Consider the following 25,287-nt stretch of genomic DNA (forward strand, 5'->3'; position numbering starts at 1 on the left):
CCTTACAGACAGCGCAGGATTCAAACCCCAGTCCCAATCGCTGGTGCTGTAAAGACATTGCACTCACTGCTACACTAACTGTGCCACCTCCTTTGTTTATTGAGTCAGTGTGGGTAGACGTCAGTAATAGGAAGGGAGCAATTACTGTATTGGGAGTAGTCTATAGGCCCCTCTGGACACTGAGGAATAGATAAATGGGCAGATTTTGGAATGGTGCAAAAATAACAGGGTTGTTTTTATGGGAGACTTCAACTTCCCTTATGATGACTGGCACCTCCTTACTGCAAGAGGGATAGATGGGATAGATTTTGTCAGGTATGTTCAAGGAGTATTCTTCGCATAGTATATGGACCAGCCGTCTAGAGGAGAGATAATACTGGATCTAGCACTAGGTAATGAACCTGGTCAGGTGACAAACCTCTCGGGGTGGGGGGAACGGGACAATTTCAGTGATGGTGACCACAGCTCTCTGACCTTTAACATAGCTGTGGACAAGAATAGAAGATGACAAAATGGTAAAGTGTTTAATTGGTGAAGATCTATTTACAATGGGATTAGGCAGATATTTGGGAAAGTAAATTGGGAACAGATGTTCTTGGGGAAAAGCACAGAACCAATGTGAAAGGTGTTTCAGGGCCACTTACCATCTGCCTTCTTAACCATCCTATCAACTTGTGTGGCAAGGTATCTTAATTATTCTTGCAGCCTTTTTAAAATAATGATTCCATCATCTAGTCCTCCAGAACATCTCTTATCCTCAACAATGAGTTAAAAAGGTCTGTCAAGGCCCCAGCAATTTCTTTCCTGCCTTCCATCAATGACCTGGGATGCACCTCATCTGGATCTGAAAATGTATCCACCTTGACACAATACTAAATTGCTATCACCTCTTCATTACTGTCATGGACATGTCCCAGAATACCTTTAGTTGCCTCCCTCACCTCCCATTCTCGCTTATCCTGTTCCACAGTAAACACATTCACAAAATATTCCCTTAAAATCTTCCCCATCTCCCTTGCCTCTATTCATGGATACCTATGTTGACCCATGAGGGGATTTATCTTTTCCCTTGTGCCCCTTTTGTGCTTAATAAACACAAGATCTTTTTGGATTCTCCTTTATCCAGTTTGCCAAAGCCACCTCAAAACCTCTTTTAGGCCTCTTTATTTCCTTCTTTATTACGTTCCTATATTCCTTATATTCCACAAGGGATTCTCTTGAACCCGTCTGCCTGTATCTGAGATATGCTTCTCTTCTTTCTGATCTGTGCCTCTATATCTCTTGTTAATCAGGGCTCCTTCACTTGCCATTGGTGCCCTTTTCCCAAATGGAAATGTATCATCCTAGACCTTCTTTATCAATGCATTCCAGTTGGCAGTCATGTTCTTGCTCACAAACACTTGCATCCAGTCAACTATTGCTCACCCCTGCCTAATAAGAGCAGAAGTAGGCCAATCGCCCCATCGGGTTTGCTCTATCATTTAATGATGAGCTGATCCTTATCACTCAGCCCCACTCCCTGTAACCTTTGATGCCCTGACTAATCAAACACCTGTCACTTTCTGTCTTAAATACACCAAACAACCTCATGTCCACTGCCTCCTTGGCAACAAGTTCCACAGACTCACAACCCTATGGCTAAAGAAATTTCTCTGCATTTCCATTTTAAATTGATGCCCTTTTATCCTGAAATTGTGGCCCCTTGACCTGGACTCCTCTACCATAGGAAACAACTTTGTCACATCTAAACTGTCCAGGCCTTTCAGCATTCAAAATATTTCTGAGGTCCCCCCTCATTCATCCTTCTGTACTCCAATGAGTACAGTCCAAGAGCCGACAAACATTCCTCATATGCTAACCCTTTCATTCTTGGTATCATTCTAGTAAATCTTCTCTGAACTCTCTCCAATGCTAGCAAATGTTCAGATTGGTCTTGCCCCAATTTAAGACTCTAACTTGAGGACCAATGTTATCTTTTTCCATAATTATCTTAAGGCTAATAAAATTGTGGTAACTGGTCCAAAAGAGTGGTAAATGGGTCTAAAGCAGGAGGACATTTTTTTTAACATGGTCAAGCAGGCCATCTCAGCCTGCTTCTGTGTTTTATTCAACTCCGATAAGGGGAAAAGAATCTTGCAGCCTATCCTATCCATACCACTTATAATCTTGTATTCATAGAACATCTTACTTTTTCTTCTTCTTCTTGTTTCTTGGTGGTGGGAGGGTTCCTCTAGTTTTTTCTCCCTTTGGTTCAACATTTGCATTTTTGTAGCATTATTGTAATTTTTCTTTCTTTATAATAATTGAATCACATGTTGACTTTTTCCTCACTTTCTTTAATATTGACCATGGGCATCGATATTTGTATTTTTTGTTGTTTTTTTTATTATTCTTTGTGTGATTGAAAATTCTCAAAATATTCAAAAAAACAGTACACCACAGGAACAGACTCTTCAGCCAACAATGTTTGTGCTAACCAGGATGATAATCTAACATCACATCTGCCTGCTCATGGTCGGTATCCCACTATTTTGGAACTCTATGCCATCTTTAACGAGTTATGTACCTACAACCCTAGGCCCTTCTTCACCATGATCCTCTTTAGAGCCCTGTTGTTATTCAGATCAAGTCCTGCATGTAGTGCGCGTCGAAAGAACCAAAGACTTGTTGATCCAAACCAAGGCTTTTATTAACTAAAAGACTGGAGCATAGTCGACCAGTCCAGAATGACCTGGTCTGGCGAGGAGCAATCCTTTAAGACCTGCCAGTAGGTGTGGCTACACTCTCAGCCAATCACAGTCATCCTACACTACCATCTGTACACATTGGTGATAGAATCTGGACTATCACACTACGCTAGTTTGGTTTAGCCAAATCTGCAAACTTCTCCACTTTTCATCCAGCATCTCGCCCACAGAAGATAATTATATTAGAAGAACGTTCACTACCTGGAAATCGGTGGCTGGTGTTCTGCAGGGATATGTTCTGGGACCCCTGCACTTTGTCATTCTTATCAATGCCTTGGATGAAAAGTGGAGAAGTTTGCAGATGACACAAAAGTAGGAGGTGTGGGTAGCGTAAAAGGTGGTTGTTGGTTCCAACAAAATATAGAGAAAAGATTGCTAGAGCATTGGCAATGATTTTTATGCCCTCCATGTCCACAGGGGAGGTAGCAAAGGACTGGAGAGATGTAGCAGATGGCGATCAACCTGTAAAATTGTGAAATGATGCCCTTGGGAAGATTGAACTCAAAGCTAGAGTATGTGGTTAATGGGAGGTTTCTTAACAGTGTGGAGAAAGAAAAGGATCTTGCAATCTGTCTGCAGATCTCACAAGTTTGCCACGCAGTTGATAGGGAGGTTGAGCAGGTGTATGATGTACTGTCCTTCATTAGTCAGGGGAATTGAGTTTAAGAATTTTAAGAGCTGTGAGGTAATTTTGCAGCTCTATAAAACTCTGGTAGACCACATTTAGACAACATTTCTGGTCCCATCATTATAGGATGTGGAAGCTTTAAAGAGATTGCAGAAGTTTTGAGAGGATGATGAGGCAGCAACTTTTCCCCAGGGCAGCAGTGGCCATTGCCAGAGGACATGTATTAAGGTTTCAGGGAAATGTTTAAGGTTTTGTTATTTTTTTCACACATAAGTGGTGGGTGCCTGGAGATCATTGCCAGGGGTGGTGGTGGAGGAGGCTGTTACTAACAGGACACTTAAGAGACTTAGGTAGGCACGTGGATGTAAAGAAAAATAAATGGTTATGAGGTGTGAGGCTGGAATAGGTTTCTGTAGTTCAGCACAATGTTGTGGATTAAAGAACCTGTATGTACTCTATTGTTCTACCTTGCAAGTGTTATTTCCTGCCTGATCATGTGTCAATCTAAATGCCTCTTCATTATTGCTGTTGTATCTGTTTTTTCCTCTCCCCTTGACAGTCCAAACCAAAGCATCTACCACTTGCTGTTGTAAAAGAAAACCTGCCTTACACATCTCCTTTAATCATTTCGTAGAACCTTAGAACACTATAGCACAGGAACACGCCTTTTGGCCCATCTTATTCTGCCTACTCCCATCGACCTGCACCCAGACCATAGCCCTCCGCAGCTGTTCCTTCCACGTGCCTATTCAAATTTCTCTTAAATGTTAAAATCAAACTCACTTCCATAATTTCTGCTGGCAGCTTGTTCTATACTCTCACCATCTTCTCACCGATACAGAGACAACACGACCTCCCTATTTTTATACTCACTGCTCTGATCAATGAAGGAGAGCACACTGTACACCTCCTTTACAAACTGATCCACTTGGGTTGCTCCTTTGATTTATACATTTCAAGCATCATCTCCCTGCTACTGTATTTTGTTTGCATCTTCAGTGCACAAATATCAACAGTTCTTGGAAGAAAACTCACCGTCATCTCCAAGCAACTGAGGATGGGTGTCTTGATAAAGGGTTCAGATCCCAAAGCTGATAATTTTTCTTCCACAAATGCTGCTCGACCTGCTGAGTTCCTTTGGCAGATTCTAACATTTGTAGCTTCTCGTGTGTCTCCATTTTATTTTCCTTATCACCAATTTTTTTAGGAAGGTATTTGCTATACTGTGAGGTTTCCTTAAATGTGACTTACAAACTTATATCTTGTCAATAGGTGGTGTTTACAGAGAATTTCATTGTGCTCTCTACTAATTAATTACAGCCAGAAAAATCGTGGGAAATTGACCTTCAGCATATGGAAGCCTTGATTGATGATAAAACTGCCTGTATCCTTGTGAACAATCCTTCAAATCCATGTGGCTCTGTGTTCAATAAATCCCATCTCCAAAATATTCTGGCTGGTTAGTACAGCGTTCTTATAATTTTGGCTGAAGCGGGAACACTCTGTGAATGATTGTGGGAATGTCTTTTTTTTTAAAATGTGTACATGTGAAGAGACAGTATTTCACACACAGCACTTGAAGTATGGTCTCACCAAAAACTTGTACTGTTCAATCAACTTTTAACACTCCATAACCTGTCCAATGACACCTTCTTCACCTTGTCTACCTGAGTTGCAATTTTCAGGGAAGCATCGACCTGCCGTCCACCATGTGTCCTGACTTAATTTGGCTTTCCAAGTTACAATACCTCACATTTGTCAGAGTCAATTCCATTTGCCACTCCGTGGCCTACCCTCTGGATTGATGTAGATCCTGTTGCAAACTTAGATGTCCTTCCTCACTGTCCCCTTTACCACCTAATTTTGCCATCTAAATCATTGATATCGATAACAAACAAAAGTGGACCCAGTATTGACCCCTGTGGCACAACACTGATCGCAGGCATCCAATTGGAACATAAGAACATAACAAATAGGAGCAGGAGTCGGCCATCCAGCCCGTCAAGCCTGCTCTGCCATTCATTGAGATCATGGCTGATTTGATGAGAGGCTCATTTCTATCTACCTGACTTTTCCCCATATCTGTTCATTCCCCAACTATGTAAAAATCTATCCAACCTTGTCTTAAATACTGTGTAGTTACTAAGGTTGCCTCCAATGCTTCAATGGGCAGGAAATTCCACAGATTCACCACCCTGTGGGAAAAGCGGTTCCTCCTCAACTCTGTCCTAAATCTAATGCTCTGAATCCAGAGGCTATGTCCCCTAGTTCTAGTCTCCCCCATCAATGGAAACAACTTATCTACCTCTACCTTACCCATGCTTTTCTTAATTTTATACGTTTGTATAAGATCCCCTCTCCTTCTTCTAAATTCCAGTGAGTATAGTCCCAAATGTCTCTATCTCTCCTCAAAGGCATAACCCCCTTCATCACTGGAATCAATCTGGTTAACCACCTCTGCACCACCTCCAAAGCGAGTACATTCTTCCTCAAGTAAGGAGACCAGAACTGTATGCAGTACTCCAGATGCTGCTTCACCAGTACTTTGTACAGTTGCAGCATAACCTCCCTGCTCCTAAATTCAATCTCTCTCGCCATGAAGGCTGACATTCCATTTGTTTTCTTGCTAGCCTGCTGCAGTTGCAAACCAGCCTTTTGCGATTCATGCACAAGCACTCCCAAATCCTTCTGCACGACAGCATGTTTCAATCGTTTTCCATTTAAATAATAATTTGATCTTCCAATTTTCCTTCCAAAGAGGATAACCTCACATTTGTCAACATGGTACTACATCTGCCAGACCCTTGCCACTCTCTTAAACTATCTATATCTCTCTGCAGACTTTCCATATCCTCTGGACAATTTGCTTCCCTAATTTTCCTGACTGGAAACCAATGCAGCATCTATCATAATTTTACCAACTTAATCATTCCACGTTGTCTTAAAGCCTCTGGGCATTAGCCATTCAATCTATGATCACCCAGTTTCATGTCAAAAACCAATTATGAAATATTACATTATGTTAATTATGTAAACTAAAATAGTTGAGGCCCAAGAATTGATCCTTTTGATACCCTTCAGTTGTCAGATGCCATTCTCTTTCCTGTCTGTCATTCAACTTCCTATCCATATCATCCATTATTCCAAATGTGAGGTTTCAATTTTACACAGTAATACTTTATGTGGAATTTATCAATTGATAGGATTTAATGAGTTTTTCCTTAGGTTGGGAGTTTGTGACTAGTTGGGTAACACAGGGATTAACATTTGGATGCAGCTATTCACAATCTGTATCAACCTTTGGCCAAGGGGATCAAATGTAACATTTCCAGGAAACTAATTGAGAAGGTGTGTATTGATGATGTCATTGGATAGAGACAAGATGAGTGAATTGGTGACAACACAGTTTCTTCTTCTTTGGCTTGGCTTCGCGGACGAAGATTTATGGAGGGGTATGTCCGCGTCTGCTGCAGGCTCGTTGGTGACTGACAAGTCCGATGCGGGACAGGCAGGCACGGTTGCAGCGGTTGCAAGGGAAAATTGATTGGTTGGGGTTGGGTGTTGGGTTTTTCATCCTTTGTCTTTTGTCAGTGAGGTGGGCTCTGTGATCTTCTTCAAAGGAGGTTGCTGTCCGCCAAACTGTGAGGCGCCAAGATGCACGGTTGGAGGCGATATCAGCCCATTGGCGGTGGTCAATGGGGCAGGCACCAAGAGATTTCTTTAAGCAGTCCTTGTACCTCTTCTTTGGTGCACCTCTGTCTCAGTGGCCAGTGGAGAGCTCGCCATGTAACACGATCTTGGGAAGGCGATGGACCTCCATTCTGGAGACGTGACCCACCCAGCGCAGTTGGGTCTTCAGCAATCCCAGCAGTGTGTCAACTGTAAAAACTTCAAAAGAGGTCAGCAGACCAAGGATTGTGGAGAAAGCAAGTGCTGCAACCTGTGGAGTGAGGCAGGTCACCTCTACAAAACCTACCTAAAACAAGTCACCACTTATGCAGAAGCAGCAAGGGGGTAAGGGGCCAACACCCCCCCCCCCATGAAGTCATCACCCCAGAAATTGCAATGGGGAACGAATCTCACATAGTCTTAGAGACTGTGGTGCCAGAGACTGGGAGTGATAGAAGAGGGAGCCATAGAAGGGGGAATAGCAGATGATGGGCAAAAGGAAAAAGGAACAGAATTCATTGAGAAGGAAACCAACAAAAGCAACGACAAGCTGGGTAAAGAAAAATAAAAGGGCAAAGGCCTAAGCTGAAGCCAGCAGCCTCTCCGCATCGGAGGAGGAAGCCGGCACAAGTGTTGGATGCTAACAAAGGAAACAGAAGGAGGGAGAGGAGAAAAAGGAAGAAGCAGGTAACAGCCAGGCAGTGACCCCCTGGCCTAGCAGACTGAGAGAAAGGTGGAGGCTGAGCCCCCTGCCCTGGGAGACTTGAAGCAGTGGAACGCCCACACCCCCCTTCCCCCAGCTCCGGGAAACTGGGAACAGCCCAGAGGCATTCTCCCTCCCCCACTCCAGGAGACTGGACGCAGCATGGACACCATGGCCCCCCAGCGCTGGAGAACATTGACTACCCAAGAAACAGAGGAGCAGGAGCACAGCCACATTTACCCCTCCCCCAGATAACACCACCAGCAGTGCCTGAGGAGACCCCGCTCTCAGATTGTGGAGAATCATATGGCCTCTTGCCTTGCTGGAATATTGTGGAAACTTATTTGGAAGTTACATCACCTGTCAATCAAGGTTGAACTCTGGCCACCCATTAGTGCACACCTTGCCACTAATTTAAATAATCTAGGGTCATAATTGGCTCGAACTGTATAAAAACATCAATGTATAGCACATTCTTTCTCTCTGCTTCGAGGTTCAAGCCCCGGACATCGTTCCATATCAGGTCACTACTGATGACATCATTGGAAGTATCACGGGTAAGGTGTGCACTACACTTAAGCTGAGCTGTAGTACTGTCATAGATCAGTACTTGCAGAGAGCCGCACCCCGGTTGGTGCAGGGAAGTGGGTGTGTATTACGTGTATGTGAAAGTTCCTGACCATAAAGTGTGTGAATGTGTAGAGTAAAGGTGGCCACTGGTATTGGAGTCCATCCTGGGTTTGATGTGAATGTCTATCGTGTTGTTTAGTAGTAGAGTAATTGAGTAGCATTTGACATTCTTCTGTTTGTCTCTGTGTGTTCATTAAAATTACTCGTAATTGTAACACTTGTGTCCAGACTCTTCTCTCTGTGAACCCACCAAACCTGATAATCTTCCAAACACAACACCCCCTCACTGGATTTGCTTCCTTTGCAAATACCCCACTAAATGTCTCCTATGCTTCACTGTGATTGGATGTAGTGAAAGGCAGTCTGTGGTCAAGGTGATGTGGAGGAATCTAAACTTGTGATGAATTTCTCTGCACCCCTTTTGGGTGGTATCAATGAAGATGCCTGCACATTTTGGAGAATTTAGGAGTGAAATAATCCCCAAGGAATTTAAACTGACTATCTGCAGATCATAAAGAAGAAATAAAGATCAGGAGATACAGCTGGGATTGAGGCTGGGAGGTAGGTAATGGAGATGGATGGCAATCTGGTGTTTGGAAGGCTGTTAGTCTGTGATCATGCTGGGCTGGAATTGGGGTGCTACTGGAAGTACTGAGAAGGAACATGGGCAGAGGAAAGGAAATTTGGCATTGTGAATCGGTGGTGAATTTTAATACAAAAGTTAACTAATTATTTTCTCAGAAAATATATTCTTTGTTTTATATATCTAATATCCTATATTTGCATTGTCTGATACTTATTTGTTCCTCTGTTAGTTGCTGCAAGAAATTACCTTCCAATCATAGCAGATGAAATCTATGCAGATATGGTGAGAAAAATTGTCAAGAATATGATCTATTTTGAACGCTTAGATCTTAAATCTGAAATTTGAAATCTGAACTCTGTATTTCCAAAAAACCTAAGATTAACTCCATACTCTACATGCCACCTATACTCTACACGCTCACACACTCTACTGACATGAACTCTCACACACACATTCCTGGTTCCCTTTACCAATAGGGGTGAGAAAGGATAAAGACTGGTGTAGAAATTGCAATGGCAGAGATATTTAAAAATGTCTTTAACCACAGGAGAGGTAATTGAGAATTAGAGGATAGCGAATGTTTAAGAAAGGGAATAATCCAGGAAATTATAAGATAATGAGGCTGATATCAGTAATGGTTAAGTTATAGGGGGGGGGGGGGGAGGGGGTTACTTAAGGATGGAGGCTGCTTTCTTAAGACACTCCTTGATGGAGTGAAGTCTGGTGCCCATGATGTTGCAGGCTGAGTTAACAATTCTCTAGAGTTTTTTTTCCCTGTCCAGTGCATTGGCACCTCCATACCAGACAGCATTTTTGAGAGTTTTTGGTGACACACCAAATCTCTTCAAACTTACACTTCTGTCACTTGTCCTGTCTTGATCTCTAAAAGGAGATTTAGTATTGCACTCTCTCTAGTTGGGACCTCTGTTAATTGATTTATTAAACTTTTCTGAACACGCCTAACAAATTCTAATCTGTCTAGCCCTTTTACAGAATGGGAGACCCAGGCAATATGTGGAGAATTAAAAATCACTTTCTATTACAACTTTATGTTTCTTGCAGCTGTCTGATAATCTCTTTTCAGATTTGCCCCTCCAATTCCCGCTGTCTATTGGGTGGACTATAAGTGGTCATCCTTTTCCCATTTCTCAATTCTACCCATATAGGCTCAGTACATGAGCCTTCTAGTCTGACCCTGTCTGACCACTGTTGTGAAGTTTTCCTTGACTAGCAATGCCATGCTCTCACCATTTCATTTCTCCACCACTCTATTGCCCCTGAAGCAATGGAATCCCAGATCACTGAGCTGCCAATCTGGCCCTCCTGTTACCAAATCTCACCAATGGCCACAATGTCATAATTCCACATGCCAATCCATGCTCCAAACTCGTCTGCCTTTGCACCTTGCATTGAAATAGATGTAATTCAAAATCTTAATCCCACTACGTATGACCATTTGACTCCTGTCTTTGTATACAGGCTTCACGTCAACATTTTCCATCCCCACTCCACCATCTGCTTTGGCACTCTGGTTCCCATCCTCCTGCAAATCTAGTTTAAACCCCCCCCTGGAGCAGCACCAGCCAACCTTCCAAGGATTTTAGTCTCCCTCCAGTTCAGATGCAATGAACTCTTATGTGCAATATAATATTGATTCCCTGTGATCCCTACCCTTTGTATAGGTTTTGGAGTATATCTGAGTGATTACATTGAAATATTTCTAACCTTTGAATTTACATATGATTCAGGTCTTCTCTGAGTGCAATTTCATTGCCCTTGGCTCTCTGAGTAGAAATGTTCCCATCCTGTCCTGTGGGGGGCTGGCCAAACGATGGCTTGTACCTGGCTGGAGAATGGGTTGGATTCTCATACATGACCGAAATGAGATCTTGACCAGAGAGGTGAGACTTAACCCACTGGAAAACTGGCATGAAAATTAGTGGATTTGTGCATTATGAGGAGGATACAGAGCTTGTGAGGAGATATAGAGATGTTAAGAATGGGCAAATACAGTGCATGGCAAATTTAATATTAATGACAAAACATGTTCAAAGGGTTGAATATCCTGCTCTTGCTTTTATTTTTTTCTAAGTTTCTAAACTCACCAAGTGCTGGAGCAGGATCACTAGAAGCTAACTAGAGTTGGGAGTTTAGTGACTGGGAAACTGACCTTTCATTATCATCATTCATGCGATGTGGGCATTAGAGGGTGAGTCAACATTTAATTACCCATCCCTAATAATCCGTAAGAAGGGGATGGTGATTTGCCTTCTTGAACCACTGTAAGTCCTGGGGTTTTGACCCAGCAATAGCGAAGAAATGGCAATACATTTCCAAGTCAGGATAACGTGTGGCTTGCAGGCCAACTTCCAGGTGGGTGTGTTTCGATGCTTTTGTTGCTCTTGTTTTCTAGCTGGTGGAGGTGGTGGGTTTGGAAGGTGCTGTTTAAGGAATCTTGGTGAGTTCCTGCAGTGTATTCTATAGATGGTACAAGCTACTGTGTCAGTGGTGGAACCACTATTGTATATATTTGTCATATGTAAATTACATGACCTTTCCTGGTTGACCCTGCTCTCACTGGCCTACTTAAGTTCAGTTTCTTCCCCATAAAGGCCGTCATGCCACAAGCCTGTCCCCAGTAAAGTGCGGGTGGAAGTGAGCGACCAACACAGGGATGCTGTCCATCTCTTGCAAATAAAAACCTTCAGTTTCGGCACCTTCAGTCTTTGTGCAATTGATTGTGACTCATTTATACTGTACGATGTCAAGCATGGAAGCCAAATGCAATATTAGCATTTATTTTGAGAGGAACACAGAACATTACAGCACAGTACAAGCCCTTCAGCACACGATGTTGTAGCAAACTATATAAACCTACTCAACAATCTAAACCTTCCCCACCACACACCCATAACCCTCTATTTTTCTTGCATTCATGTGCCTGGTCCCTATTGAACCACCTCCAGCACCAACCCTGGCAAAGCATTCCAGGCACAATTCATATTGGATATCGTTCAGGTCTTGTTGCATTGAGTTGTGGACTGTCTTGTAATCTGAGGACAATATCCTGAAATGCTGGAGGAACTAAGCAGGTCACACGGTATCCATGGAAAGCAACAGTCAGTCAACATTTCAAGCCTCACCCTTCATTCCTGATCAAGTGGAGGAAGATGACTCACACGGGGTAGAGTGGATGATTAGAAAATAAAAGCTGTGAATCTGATAAGAAGAGGTGACAATGATGGTATAAAAGAGTCCAGATTGAACCAAGGTTGGGGTGGGAGGAGAGAGCAGGATCCACTGGGGAGAAGGGGATGGAAAGGGATGAAACCAAAGAGGAAGGGGGGGATGATGATGGATAGGGGGCTGGGTAAGGGTGGTTTGGAAAGGGAACAAAAAAGGTAAGGGAAAGGAGGAAGAATGGAAGTGGTGGAAGAAGAGAGGGGACTCATTAATTGAAATTGGAAAACTCTATGTGCCACATTTACACCATGGGCTGGAGACTGCCCAGCCAAAATATGTGGTGGTGGAAAAGGCCCATGCCAGTCAGGTCGGTGTAGGAATGGAAAGGGTTCCATCTGTTCCTTCACCCTGTGTCTCATCCTCTACATGACCTTTCTTTTTCTTGTCTCTCTTTGTTCGGTATCTGCCAATCCACTGCCTTTGTCTGTAATGCTTCACCTCATTCAGATTCACCAAACCCACATGTGCCCTGATCCTCTCCTCCTACCTGTCCTCTTTACACCAGCCTCTCCCACATTCTCAGTCCTGATGAAGCACTGGGGCCCAAAGCCTCAATCATTCTTTTGCTCCCAGATTCTGCTTGACCTGCTGATTGTTCTTAGCTTCAGGTTCTAGCATCTGCAGTCTCCAGTAACCTTCATGTAAGCTAGTGACCAGAATTGCATTCATATCTCTTGCCGCAACCAAAATAACGATTTATGGAGCTCAAACACGACCACCCTCTTTTCATTGCTGTGAAGTGTTTGTACGTTCTCCCTGTGTCTGTGTAGGTTTTCCTTGGGGTCTCCGGTTCCAAAAACATATCAGGGGTGTCAGTCAACCGGGTGTAATTGGGCTGTATGGTCTCATAGGCCGAAATGGCCTGTTGCCGCGCTGTATGTCTAAATTTAAAAAAATCTCAGCCAATAAAGGCAAGATATCCTGGAGCCGACTTAACTTCTTTTATCTACCTGCCCCAAAACATTCAGCAATTGTGAACCTGAACTTCAAGATATTGCTGTTTCCTCACCCTTTCATTTATAACACTTCCTTTTTCCTTACTTGCCATCATCACATTCCTTACTTTTCTCCTCATTTGCCATTTTAATGTCCAATTTACCAGAAATATACCTGTAGCCTAGAACTTCTTACCATCAGCCACACTGGTATTTATGGTATAATTCATCTTTTTCTTTGGAGAAGTATAATTTTAAAATAAACTAATCCAACCTTCTATTCCAATAGATCCGACATGGCCTGGTCTGTTTGAGTCAAAGAATTCTTGGACCATGCACAATTGTACAAGGAGCACTGGAAAATATTTTGAACAAAACAACTCAAGAATTTTACGATGAAACCAATAGCATCCTGAAGGTAATGTTGAGCTCAGCTTCCTGGGCAGACTTGAAAAATTAGAGACATAGTTATGTAGTATGGAAACAGGCTGTCTCGCCCAATCATCCATGCTGGTCGCATTGCCCATTTAAGCCAGTCTCATTTGCCTGCATTTGTCTCATATTCCTTCAACCTTTTCCTATCTATATAGTTGTCCAAACGTCTTTTGAATGTTGCAATGATACCTGCCTCTACTTCCTCTGGCAGTTTTTAATGCACCACCATCCTCCACTCTATCATCATTCAGTCCTGCTCAGAGTGTTGATGGTTTAATTTGGGAATGGTTGTAACTGGATCAATTTATTATTTTCCTTGGTTAATGGTCCTGGGCAGTTGGATGCATGGAAAAAGCTGCTTGAGGAGGTGGGTATATTTACATTTGGGCAGATTCATGTCATGCAGCGCAGAAGCCGGAGACAAATTGAGTGAGACAGACCCAATATCAATGAGGAAAAGGGAAAACCTGGGAGAGGAAATTAACGTAATAACCTTAGTGTGACAAAAGAAGTAGAGTGGCACAAACCGATGAATTGAATAGGACTGTCCAGTAGTGAGTGTGGAGAATGAGAGTGGAGAAAAGCTATTCAACTGCAGAGTTAGCGAGAGAATCATACGGTGAGGAAGTGAGAAGGGACAGAGTGGGGAAGTGCAAGATTAATGTGCCAGGACATACTGCTGATGTGAGCATCCCAAATGGCAGATTCCTGGTGTGAAAGGGAAAGCTCCAGAGTTGTGAACTTGGGCCATCTTACAAACCAACCTCCCTCCATTCACTCTGTCTATACTTCTGACTGCCTCAGGAAAGCATCCAATATTTTAAAGGACAGATTCCACCCTCGTCGCACTCTCTTCTCCTTCCCCAAGTCCACTTCCATTGGACAGAAGACACCAGTATGAAAACACACACCTCCTGATTCAAGGACAGCTTCTTTCCTGCATTTATCAGACTCTGGTATAGACCAGCCCTCAGTACAAGATGATGCCTTGCACTTTTTAACTACATTTCTCCTTAATACTACACCCTTTATTCTTGTCATGTATACTTTCCCCTGCTCTGTTTAATCCTGCACTGCCTTTTGTACTATGTACAAGTTGGCTTGCCTGGTTAGTACATGAAACAAAATTTTTCCTCTTCATTTTAGTGCACAGAAAACAATTCAATTCAAACTAATTCATAAAACAGAGTAGGAATCAGGACAGACAGACTTGTACCAAGGGCATTTCAGAATGATGGCTTGGTCTGGGTTTTCCTGAAAATACACTATCAATAGACAATAAGTGCTAGAGTAGGCCATTTGACCCATCGAGCCAGCATCACTATTCACTTAGATCATGGCTGATTTTCCACTATCAATACCCTGTCCCTGCCTTCTCCCCAATAATTCCCCTGCCCATAAGAACCTTATCTAGCTCCCTCTTGAACTTATCCTGAGAACCCACATCTACCACCCTCTGAGGCAAAGCATTTCACAGACCAACAACTCTCTGGGTAAACATTTTTTTTCTCATCTCTGTCCTAAAGGGCCTTCCCTGTATTCTTAAACTATGGCCTCTAGTCCTAGTCTCCCCCAACATTGGGAACATGTAATCAGATTCTGTCATGTCCAATCCCTTAATAATCTTATATACCTCAATCATATCTCCCCTTTTCCTTTTAAATTCCAACGTATACAACCCCATACTTCAATCCCGCCATCCCAAGAACTAACCTCGTGAATCTACGCTGCACTCCCTCAATAGTGAGAATGACCTTCCTCAAATAAGATGACCAGAACTGGACACAGTACTCCAGACGTGGTCTCACCAGAGCCCAGTACAACTACAGAAAGGCCTCTTTACTCCTATACTCTATTCCCCTTTTTATGAAGGCTAACATGCCATTTGCCTTTTTCACAGCTTGTTGAACCTGCATGCTAGCTTTTAGTGACTGGTGTACAAGTACACCAAGATCACATTGCACTTCCCCATTCCCTAACTTGACTCTATTTAAATAATAATCTTCCTTCCTGTGCCTGCCACCAAAGTGGATAACTTCACATTTATCCACTTTAAAATGCATCTTCCATGCATCCGCCCACTCACCTAGCCTGTCCAAGTCCCCCTGCATTTTTATGACATCCTCCTCACACTTCCACCCAGTTTCATGTCAGCTGCAAATTTGCCAATGTTATTTATAATCATTATCTAAATCATTAATATATATGATAAACAACTGAGGACCCAGCACCGAGCCCTGTGGGACCCCACTTGTCTCATCCTGCCATCCCGAAAGTGACTCATTAATCCCTACTCTTTGATTCCTGTGTCAACCAATTTTCTATCCATGTCAGCTCCTTACCCCCAAAACCACGCTCTCTGATTTTGCTTACTAATCCCGTGCGGGACCTTATCAAAAGCCTTCTGAAAGTTCAAGTCCATCACATCCACTGGCTCACGTCCACCCTCCTCATCACAACCTTGAAAAATTTCAGAGGATTAATGAAGCATGATTTTCCCTTCAGAAATCTAGGCCAACTTGGAATGAGACTATTATTTGTCTAAGTGTTCTGTTATTTCTTCTTTTATAATAGATTCTAATATCTTCCCTACCACTGATGTCAAGCTAACTGGTCTGTAATTGCCTGTTCTCTCTCTCCCTCCCTCCCTTCTTGAAAAGCAGCGCATTAGCCACCTCCAATCCACAGGCGCCTCTCCTGAATCTAAAGAACACTGAAAAATGTCGACCAATGGGTCCACAATTTCAAGAGCAACCTCCTTAAGCACCCTGGGATGCAGTCCATCAGGCCCTGGGGACTCATCAGCCTTCAGTCCATTCAATCTACTTAAGACCACATGCTTCCGAATCTGGATTTCCATCAATTCATTCAATTGATTTTCATCAATTGAAGCGTGAATATTTTAAAGATTAAATGTGATTACAAGACATTGAAAGAAATTCTCTTTTCTTTCCTTAGTCCAACGCTGACCTGTGTTTCAATGCCCTTGCAATGGTTCCAGGCTTAAGACCAATCCGACCCTGTGGGACCATGTACATGATGGTGAGTTGGATCAATCTCCATGTCATGCAGGTTAATGAAACACCCCACTGCTGCTTTTCCCAGTATCTCCGATATGTTACTTTTTGTTTTGTTTCTAGGTTGGAATTGACATTGATGATTTTCCTGAATTCAAAAGTGACATCGACTTCACAGAACATTTGATTATGGAGCAGTCAGTTTTTTGCCTTCCTGCCACGGTAAATCATTTTCACATACAAGCTCCTGAACCTGGTCAAGAAATTAATTCAGCAGTGAGGCTGAAGGACACATTAGTCCCAGGATCTAGTGATCTCCTACTGCAATTAGACCACCCCAACACTAGAATTCACTTCAACGCTAGCAGAACCATGAGCTCGAATGCCCCATGAGGGCTCAAGTCTTTGTTTTACCGAGTGATGGGGTAACGTGGCTTGGAAATAGTCCGACCCAGTCCTTATCATCATGTTGGTGAGGGCAGCATAGTTAATGCAATGCTATTACAGAGCAAGTGACCTGGGTTCTGTAACGAGTTTGTATGTGTCCTCTGGGTGCTCCAGTTTCCTCCCACACTCCAAAATAACTTACAGGGTTTTTAGGTTAATTTGTGTGTTGGGTCAACACAGGTTCATGGTCTGGAAGGGCCTGTTACCATGTTGTACCTCTCCATTAGTAATAAAGAGTAGTTGGTACTAGGAGGCAGAAGGATGTGGAGCAGAGATGCATTTCAGATGGTGCAGGAGGTAATAAAGAGTAGTTGGTACTTGGAGGCAGAAGGATGTGGAGCAGAGATGCATTTTAGATGGAGCAGGTAGTAATAAAGAGTAGTTGGTACTAGGAGACAGAAGGATGTGGAGCAGAGATGCATTTTAGATGGAGCAGGTAGTAATAAAGAGTAGTTGGTACTAGGAGGCAGAAGGATGTGGAGCAGAGATGCATTTCAGATGGAGCAGGTAGTAATAAAGAGTAGTTGGTACTAGGAGACAGAAGGATGTGGAGCAGAGATGCATTTCAGATGGATAAAGAGTAGTTGGTACTAGGAGGCAGAAGGATGTGGAGCAGAGATGCATTTCAGATGGAGCAGGTAGTAATAAAGAGTAGTTGGTACTAGGAGGCAGAAGGATGTGGAGCAGAGATGCATTTTAGATGGAGCAGGTAGTAATAAAGAGTAGTTGGTACTAGGAGGTAGAAGGATGTGGAGCAGAGATGCATTTTAGATGGAGCAGGCACTGGGTTCTCCATTGCTCATCATTCCTATTACGGCCTGGTTATCATGTTTGCAATTTGATAAGGTCCCGCACAGGGGATTATAGGGTTGGGTCATACAACATGGAAACAGGCCCTTTGGCCCAACTTGCCTTTGCCTACCAAAATGTCCCACTCACACTCATCCTGCCTGCCTGCATTTGCCACATACCCCACACCTATCCTATCCATGTATTTGCTCATTTTTTTTATTAAACATTGCAATAATGGACACTTTATCTCATCTTGGAAAATTGGGAACAAGTGAATGAAGTGTTTGTGGATAATACATAAAAGACCTGGAGAAACTCAGCAGGTCCCATAGCGTCCAAAGGAGGCAAAGATATATAGCCAACATTTTGGGCTTGAGCCCTTTCTCAAAGTAGAACCAAAAAGCAGGCTGGCACCTAAATAAAAAGACAGATAGAGGAAAGAAGGGGCAGGGGGAGGAGCACAGGCCGAGAGGACATAGGTGAGCATGGATAGAGGGCAGGGGAGAAAAGCTGAGAATTGATTGGGGGTTGCTCTGTGAATGGAGAGCTAGAGGAAAGGAGACAGAGGGATGGGGAAAGAGAGATGAGTGGGGTGGTGGGAGGATGCTAATGGAAATTGGAGAAGTCTATGTTAATGCCATCTGATCAGAGGACGACAAGACAGAATGAGGTGTTTATGGTGCAAGGGGAGAGATTTAATAAAAACCTGAGAGGTAACATGTTTTACACAGAGGGGGTGTGGTTATGGAACAGGCTGCCAGAGGAGGTGGTCGAACCAAGTACTAATACAATGTTTCAGAAAAATTTGGGACGATTACATGGATAGGATGAGTTTAAATGGATATGGGCCAAACATAGGCAGGTAGGACTAATGTGCATTTTGTTCAGCAAGTTGGGTCAAAAATCTCTATCCCCTTTAACATCCCTCATCTCAACTTAAAACTGAGCCCTTCTAACAGTTCACTGTGGTGACTAATGGTATGCCTCAAGGATCAGTGCTGGATCAATTTTTGGTTCTATATTAATGATTTGGATGATAATGTGGTAAATTGGATTAGAAAATTTGCAGATGACACCAAGATTGGGGGTGAATGGACAACAAGAATGGCATTCCATTGTGCTTACAGCTCCCCCCCACCCCACTCCCCAAACCATATGTTGGATATATCAGTAATATTATTTTGAGAGATGTAGGTTCAATTATGTTACCTTGAAGGGTATGGGGTATATCAGAGCATTGCAGCAAGGGGTGCGGTATGGCATATATTAGAATTACAGTTAAAAGGAGTAGGATCTTGCATGTTACAATAGCGGTGCTGTATATATGAAAATGTTACAGTGAATTATGTGTATATAAGTATGTGGTTCACAGAGTTAGCAGTATCATGGCGGTGTGGAGTACAGAGGAGCTAACTGAAAACCACACTGGAAGTCAGTCACATATTGCATCGACAAATGTGATGGTTTTTTTTTTTTTTTTTTTTTTTTTTTAAATTTTTTATTTTTCACACCATAAATCACAATAGCCATGATATACACTTTTTCTTTTCCACACATTTACAGTGACTTTTTCTCCCTCCCCCCTCCCTCCTCCCAAGCCACCCCCCCATCCCTCCCCCCTCTCATCCATTTTAGTTATACAATCTAGGTTGCATTAATTCAGTTAGACAATGTTGTCATTCAACAAAAATACACCAGAAATTCTACTGAGTCCATTTTTTTCTTCTCTTCTCCTTCCATCAACTTAGGTAATGTTTGTTCCCGGTAGGTTTTCGCTATTGTATTTAATGTAAGGCTCCCATACTTGTTCGAATATTTCGATATTATTTCTTAAACTATATGTTATTTTTTCTAATGGAATACATTTATTCATTTCTATATACCATTGTTGTATTTTCAAATTATCTTCCAATTTCCAGGTTGACATAATACATTTTTTTGCTACAGCTAGGGCTATCTTAACAAATCTTTTTTGTGCATCCTCCAAGTCAATTCCAAATTCTTTATTTTTTATGTTACTTAGGAGAAAGATCTCTGGATTCTTTGGTATATTGTTTTCTGTTATTTTATTTAATATCTGATTGAGATCATCCCAAAATTTTTCTACTCTCTCACATGTCCAGATTGCATGAATTGTTGTTCCCCTTTCTTTTTTACATCGAAAACATCTATCAGATACTGTTGGGTCCCATTTATTTAACTTTTGCGGTGTAATGTATAGTCTGTGTAACCAATTATATTGTATCATACGCAGCCTCGTATTTATTGTATTTCTCATCGTTCCAGAGCATAACTTCTCCCATGTTTCCTTTTTTATCTTTATATTTAAATCTTGTTCCCATTTTTGTTTAGTTTTACCATTTGTTTCCTCATTTTCCTTTTCTTGCAGTTTAATATACATATTTTTTATAAATCTTTTGATTAACATTGTATCTGTAATCACATATTCAAGGTTACTTCCCTCTGGTAAACTCAAGTTGCTTCCTAATTTATCTTTCAAGTAGGATCTCAGTTGGTAATATGCCAGCGCTGTATCTCCCGTTATATTGTACTTATCTCTCATTTGTTCAAAGGATAAGAATCTACTTCCTGAAAAACAATTTTCTATTCTTTTAATCCCTTTTTTTTCCCATTTTCTAAAGGCAAGGTTGTCTATTGTAAAAGGGAGTAGCTTATTTTGCGTCAATATTAGTTTTGGTATTTGGTAATTTATTTTATTTCTTTCTACATGTATCTTCTTCCATATATTGAGGAGATGGTGTAATACTGGAGAAGTTCTATGTTGTACCAATTTTTCGTCCCATTTATATAATATGTGTTCAGGTATCTTTTCCCCTATTTTATCTAATTCTAGTCTCGTCCAGTCTGGTTTTTCCCTTGTTTGATAAAAATCTGATAGGTACCTTAATTGTGCGGCTCTATAATAATTTTTGAAGTTTGGCAATTGTAAGCCTCCTTGTTTATACCATTCTGTTAATTTGTCTAGTGCTATCCTCGGTTTCCCCCCTCTCCATAAAAATCTCCTTATTATTTTCTTTAACTCTTTGAAGAATTTTTCTGTCAGTTGTATTGGCAATGCCTGAAATAAGTATAGTATCCTTGGAAAAATGTTCATTTTAATACAGTTTATCCTTCCTATCAGTGTTAGTGGTAGCTCTTTCCAATGCTCTAAATCGTCCTGTAGTTTTTTCATTAGTGGATTGTAATTGAGTTTATATAATTGGCCTAGATTTTTGTTTATTTGCACACCTAGGTATCTTATTGCCTGCGTTTGCCATCTGAATGGGGATTCCTCCTTAAATTTTGAGAAATCCGCGTTATTCATAGGCATTGCTTCACTTTTATTTACGTTTATCTTGTATCCCGACACTTCTCCATATTCCTTCAATTTCTTATATAGTTCTTTTATTGATAGTTCTGGTTCTGTTAAGTACACTATCACATCATCCGCAAACAGACTGATTTTATATTCCCTGTCTTTTATTTTTATTCCTTTTATATTATTATCTCTTCTTATCGATTCTGCTAGTGGTTCTATAGCTAGCGCAAACAATAATGGTGATAGTGGGCATCCCTGCCGCGTTGACCTGCTTAAGTTAAATTGCTTTGATACATGTCCATTTACTGTCACTTTCGCTAACGGTCCCTTATATAATGCTTTAATCCAATTAATATACTTCTCCGGTAAACTGAATTTTTGCAATACTTTGAACAAGTAATTCCATTCTACTCTGTCGAAGGCCTTCTCTGCGTCTAAAGCAACTGCTACTGCCGGTGCTTTATTTCCTTCTACTGCATGAATTAAGTTAATAAATTTACAAATATTGTCTGTTGTGCGTCTTTTTTTGATAAATCCAGTTTGGTCTAAATTTACCATTTTCGGTACCTGTTCTGCTAATCTGTTCGCTAATAGTTTAGCTATTATCTTATAATCTGTGTTTAGCAAAGATATTGGTCTATATGACGCTGGTGAGAGTGGATCTTTCCCTTGTTTTAGTATCACTGTAATTATTGCTGTTTTACATGAATCTGGTAAGTTTTGTGTCTCATCAATCTGGTTGATTACATCCAGGAGGGGCGGTATTATTAGGTCTTTAAATGTTTTGTAGAATTCTATTGGGAGTCCATCCTCTCCTGGTGTCTTATTATTTGGTAAATTTTTTATTATCTCTTGTATTTCTACTGTTCCAAATGGTTCTGTTAATTTATTTTGTTCCTCTATTTGTAGTTTTGGTAGTTCAATTTTAGTCAAAAATTCATCTATTTTCCCTTCTTTCCCTTCGTTTTCGGTTCGGTATAATTGTTCATAGAATTCTCTGAAGTTTTCCTTAATTTCTTTTGGATTATATGTAATTTGTTTGTCTTTTTTCCTTGTTGCCAATACCGTTTTCTTAGTTTGCTCTGTCTTAAGCTGCCATGCTAGGATTTTGTGTGTTTTTTCCCCTAGTTCATAATATTTCTGTTTTGTCTTCATTATATTCTTCTCCACCTTATATGTTTGTAATGTTTCATATTTTATTTTTTTATCCGCCAATTCTCTTCTTTTGGTTGTATCTTCCTTTATTGCTAATTTTTTTTCTATGTTTATTATTTCCCTTTCCAACTGCTCTGTTTCCTGATTATAGTCCTTCTTCATCTTGGTTGCATAACTTATTATTTGCCCTCTAATGAATGCTTTCATTGCGTCCCATAGTATAAACTTATCTTCCACTGATTCCGTATTTACTTCAAAGTACATTTTTAATTGTTTTTCAATAAATTCTCTAAAATCCTGTCTTTTAAGTAGCATGGGGTTTAATCTCCATCTATACATTCTTGGAGGGATGTCTTCTAGCTCTATTGCCAATAACAGGGGTGAGTGGTCCGATAATAGTCTAGCTTTATATTCCGTTTTCCTAACTCTCCCTTGTATGTGGGCTGATAACAGGAATAGGTCTATCCTTGAGTATGTTTTATGTCTAGTCGAGTAGTATGAGTATTCCTTTTCTTTTGGGTTTTGTTTCCTCCATATGTCCACAAGTTTCATTTCTTGCATTGATTTAATTATAAATTTGGTTACTTTGTTCTTCCTGTTAATTTTTTTCCCCGTTTTATCCATATTTGGATCCAAATTCAGATTGAAATCCCCTCCTATTAGTATGTTCCCTTGCGTATTAGCTACCTTCAAAAAGATATCTTGCATAAACTTTTGATCTTCTTCGTTAGGTGAATATATATTAAGTAGATTCCAAAGCTCTGAATATATCTGACATTTTATCATAACATATCTCCCTGCTGGATCTATTATTTCCTCTTCTATTTTAAATGGCACATTTTTGCTAATTAATATAGCCACTCCTCTTGCTTTTGAATTATACGATGCTGCTGTTACATGTCCTACCCAATCTCTCTTTAATTTCTTGTGCTCCAATTCAGTTAAATGTGTTTCTTGGACAAATGCTATATCTATTTTTTCCTTTTTCAGTAAATTTAGTAGTTTCTTCCTTTTAATTTGGTTATGTATTCCATTAATATTTAGAGTCATATAGTTCAGCGTAGCCATTTTATATTTTGTTTATCTTCTCTTTCCGTTTTTCCATCATTACCTTTCCTCCTTTTCCATTTCTGTTTTCTTATTTTCAACTCTTTACCAGACAACATTCCTACAACATCCAACATTTTCCTTATTCTCCTATTTCTATCTTCTTTATCCCCAATCTCCCCTTCCCCTCCTGAGTTGCCCTTTAGACAAATGTGATGGTTAACGAGAAATCTACAGTGTAGGACTTCGATCAATTCATTTCCTTGCAGGCTATGATTATCACTCTCAACTAGCTATAGTTTTGTCTAACATAATGCATTGGCAAATTATCACCCATGCCAGAATTCTCTTCCTGATCTGGTATGGCCTATACATCATCCCAGTGTGTATCCGAGTACTGGACTGCAGTCTCCAGGTGTACTTCCCCAAAGGAGTTAATCTTCTTTATCTACATCAAAACTATGGAAATAGGAGACAACCAACTGCCCCCCCCCCCCCAAGCCAGTCCTGCTTTACAGTGGGCACTGTTTGACCTGTTGAGCTTCTCCAGCATTTTGTCTTTTGACTTCAACCATGGTGTCTACAGATTTTTGTGATTTACTTATGCTTTACAATGATCATGGTTGATCTGCAGAGGCATCAGTTCCTCTGAACAAATTTACCAATCTTTCAAAAATGTATCTACCTCCCCTTTCAGTGCTCTGAGTCACCTAGCTTGTACACCCTCTGGGAGAAGAGAATTCTTCGAGGTTCACCATCCTCTGTCTGAATCGTTTACCTCTTCCATCTGTTCTAGTTTGTGGGTATCCAGAAGGAGGAATTGATTGGAATGTTTAACACTCTCATCTTCCATTTGTAGTGCTTCGAGTATCCAAACTTCTTCAGAGTGATTCTGACAGTGCCAGAGAACTTGATGATGGAAGCGTGCAACCGTATCCGTACCTTCTGCGAGCACCATTTCCAGTCACAAGAACACAGCAGTGTACCCGATAGTGAATGTTATAAGTGATTGTACGTTATGCTTACTACATTACTGTTAAAGCAGGGTATGTGTTTCAGTCCTACCGATTTAAATCAATCCTAATGGAACTTAAACATTTCTGTACAGAGTTTAATGTATTATTTATACAAAGTAATTCATAGGAGTTTAATCTGTACCATGTAGATTTTGTCAAATGTGTTCAGGAAAATTTCCATAATTAATATATTAATGCCCCGAGAGAGTGCAATACTTGATCTCCATTAGGGATTGAAACAGGACAGGTGATGGAAGTGTGTGTGTAAGGGAACACTTTGGATCCAATCTGCTCACAATACCATTAGTTTCAAGATAATTGTGGAAAAGGATAGGACTGGTCATCGGGTTGAGATGCTAAATTGGAGAAAGGCCAATTCTGATGGTATCAGAAAGGCAAGCGTGGATTGGAACAGGTTGTTTCTGGCAAAGGTGTGCGTAGGAAGTGGGAGGCCTTCAACATAGTTTGTATGGTTTTAGAATTAAAGGCAAGACTAACAGTATAAAGAACCTTGGTTTTTGAAAGATATTGAAGGCATGGTCAAGAAGGAGGGGCATAGCAGGTATAACCAGCAAGGAACAAATTAAATATTTGAGGAGTAAAAAAAATGCAACACAAAAAAAAAAAATCAGGAGGGCTAAAAGAAGTCATGACGTTGCTCTGGTAGACAAGGCGAAGTAAATTCCAAAAGGCTTCTTCAGATACATTAAGAGTGAAAGGATAGCAAGGGATAAATTTGGTACTCTTGAAGATCAGAATGATCATCTATTCATGAAACAAAGAGAGGAAGACCTTCAGTGAATTTTTTGCACCTGCATTTACTTGGGAGACAGAGTCTATAAAAGTGAGGCAATGAGGTCATAGACTCTATGCAGATTACAGGAGGAGCTGCTTGCTGTCTTATTAAGGCAAATAAGG

The 25,287-nt window shown here is 41.1% G+C and overlaps 1 protein-coding gene across 2 annotated transcripts in view; it reads left to right on the forward strand.

The window, feature by feature from the left end:
• tat (tyrosine aminotransferase) overlaps nucleotides 1-24,997 on the forward strand; it is a 47,807-nt gene extending 22,810 nt beyond the window's left edge. For both annotated transcript variants that reach the window (XM_069901901.1, XM_069901900.1), the window contains 7 exons: nucleotides 4,696-4,834; nucleotides 9,193-9,245; nucleotides 10,712-10,864; nucleotides 13,431-13,559; nucleotides 16,535-16,618; nucleotides 16,717-16,815; nucleotides 24,213-24,997. In XM_069901901.1, coding sequence (XP_069758002.1) covers nucleotides 4,696-4,834; nucleotides 9,193-9,245; nucleotides 10,712-10,864; nucleotides 13,431-13,559; nucleotides 16,535-16,618; nucleotides 16,717-16,815; nucleotides 24,213-24,362 — 807 coding nt within the window. In that variant the 3' untranslated portion in view covers nucleotides 24,363-24,997. The remainder of the gene's footprint in view (nucleotides 1-4,695; nucleotides 4,835-9,192; nucleotides 9,246-10,711; nucleotides 10,865-13,430; nucleotides 13,560-16,534; nucleotides 16,619-16,716; nucleotides 16,816-24,212) is intronic.
• The last annotated feature ends 290 nt before the right edge of the window (nucleotides 24,998-25,287 follow it).

The sequence above is a fragment of the Narcine bancroftii genome, chromosome 10, assembly GCF_036971445.1.
Source record: "Narcine bancroftii isolate sNarBan1 chromosome 10, sNarBan1.hap1, whole genome shotgun sequence".
Classification (NCBI taxonomy): domain Eukaryota; kingdom Metazoa; phylum Chordata; class Chondrichthyes; order Torpediniformes; family Narcinidae; genus Narcine; species Narcine bancroftii.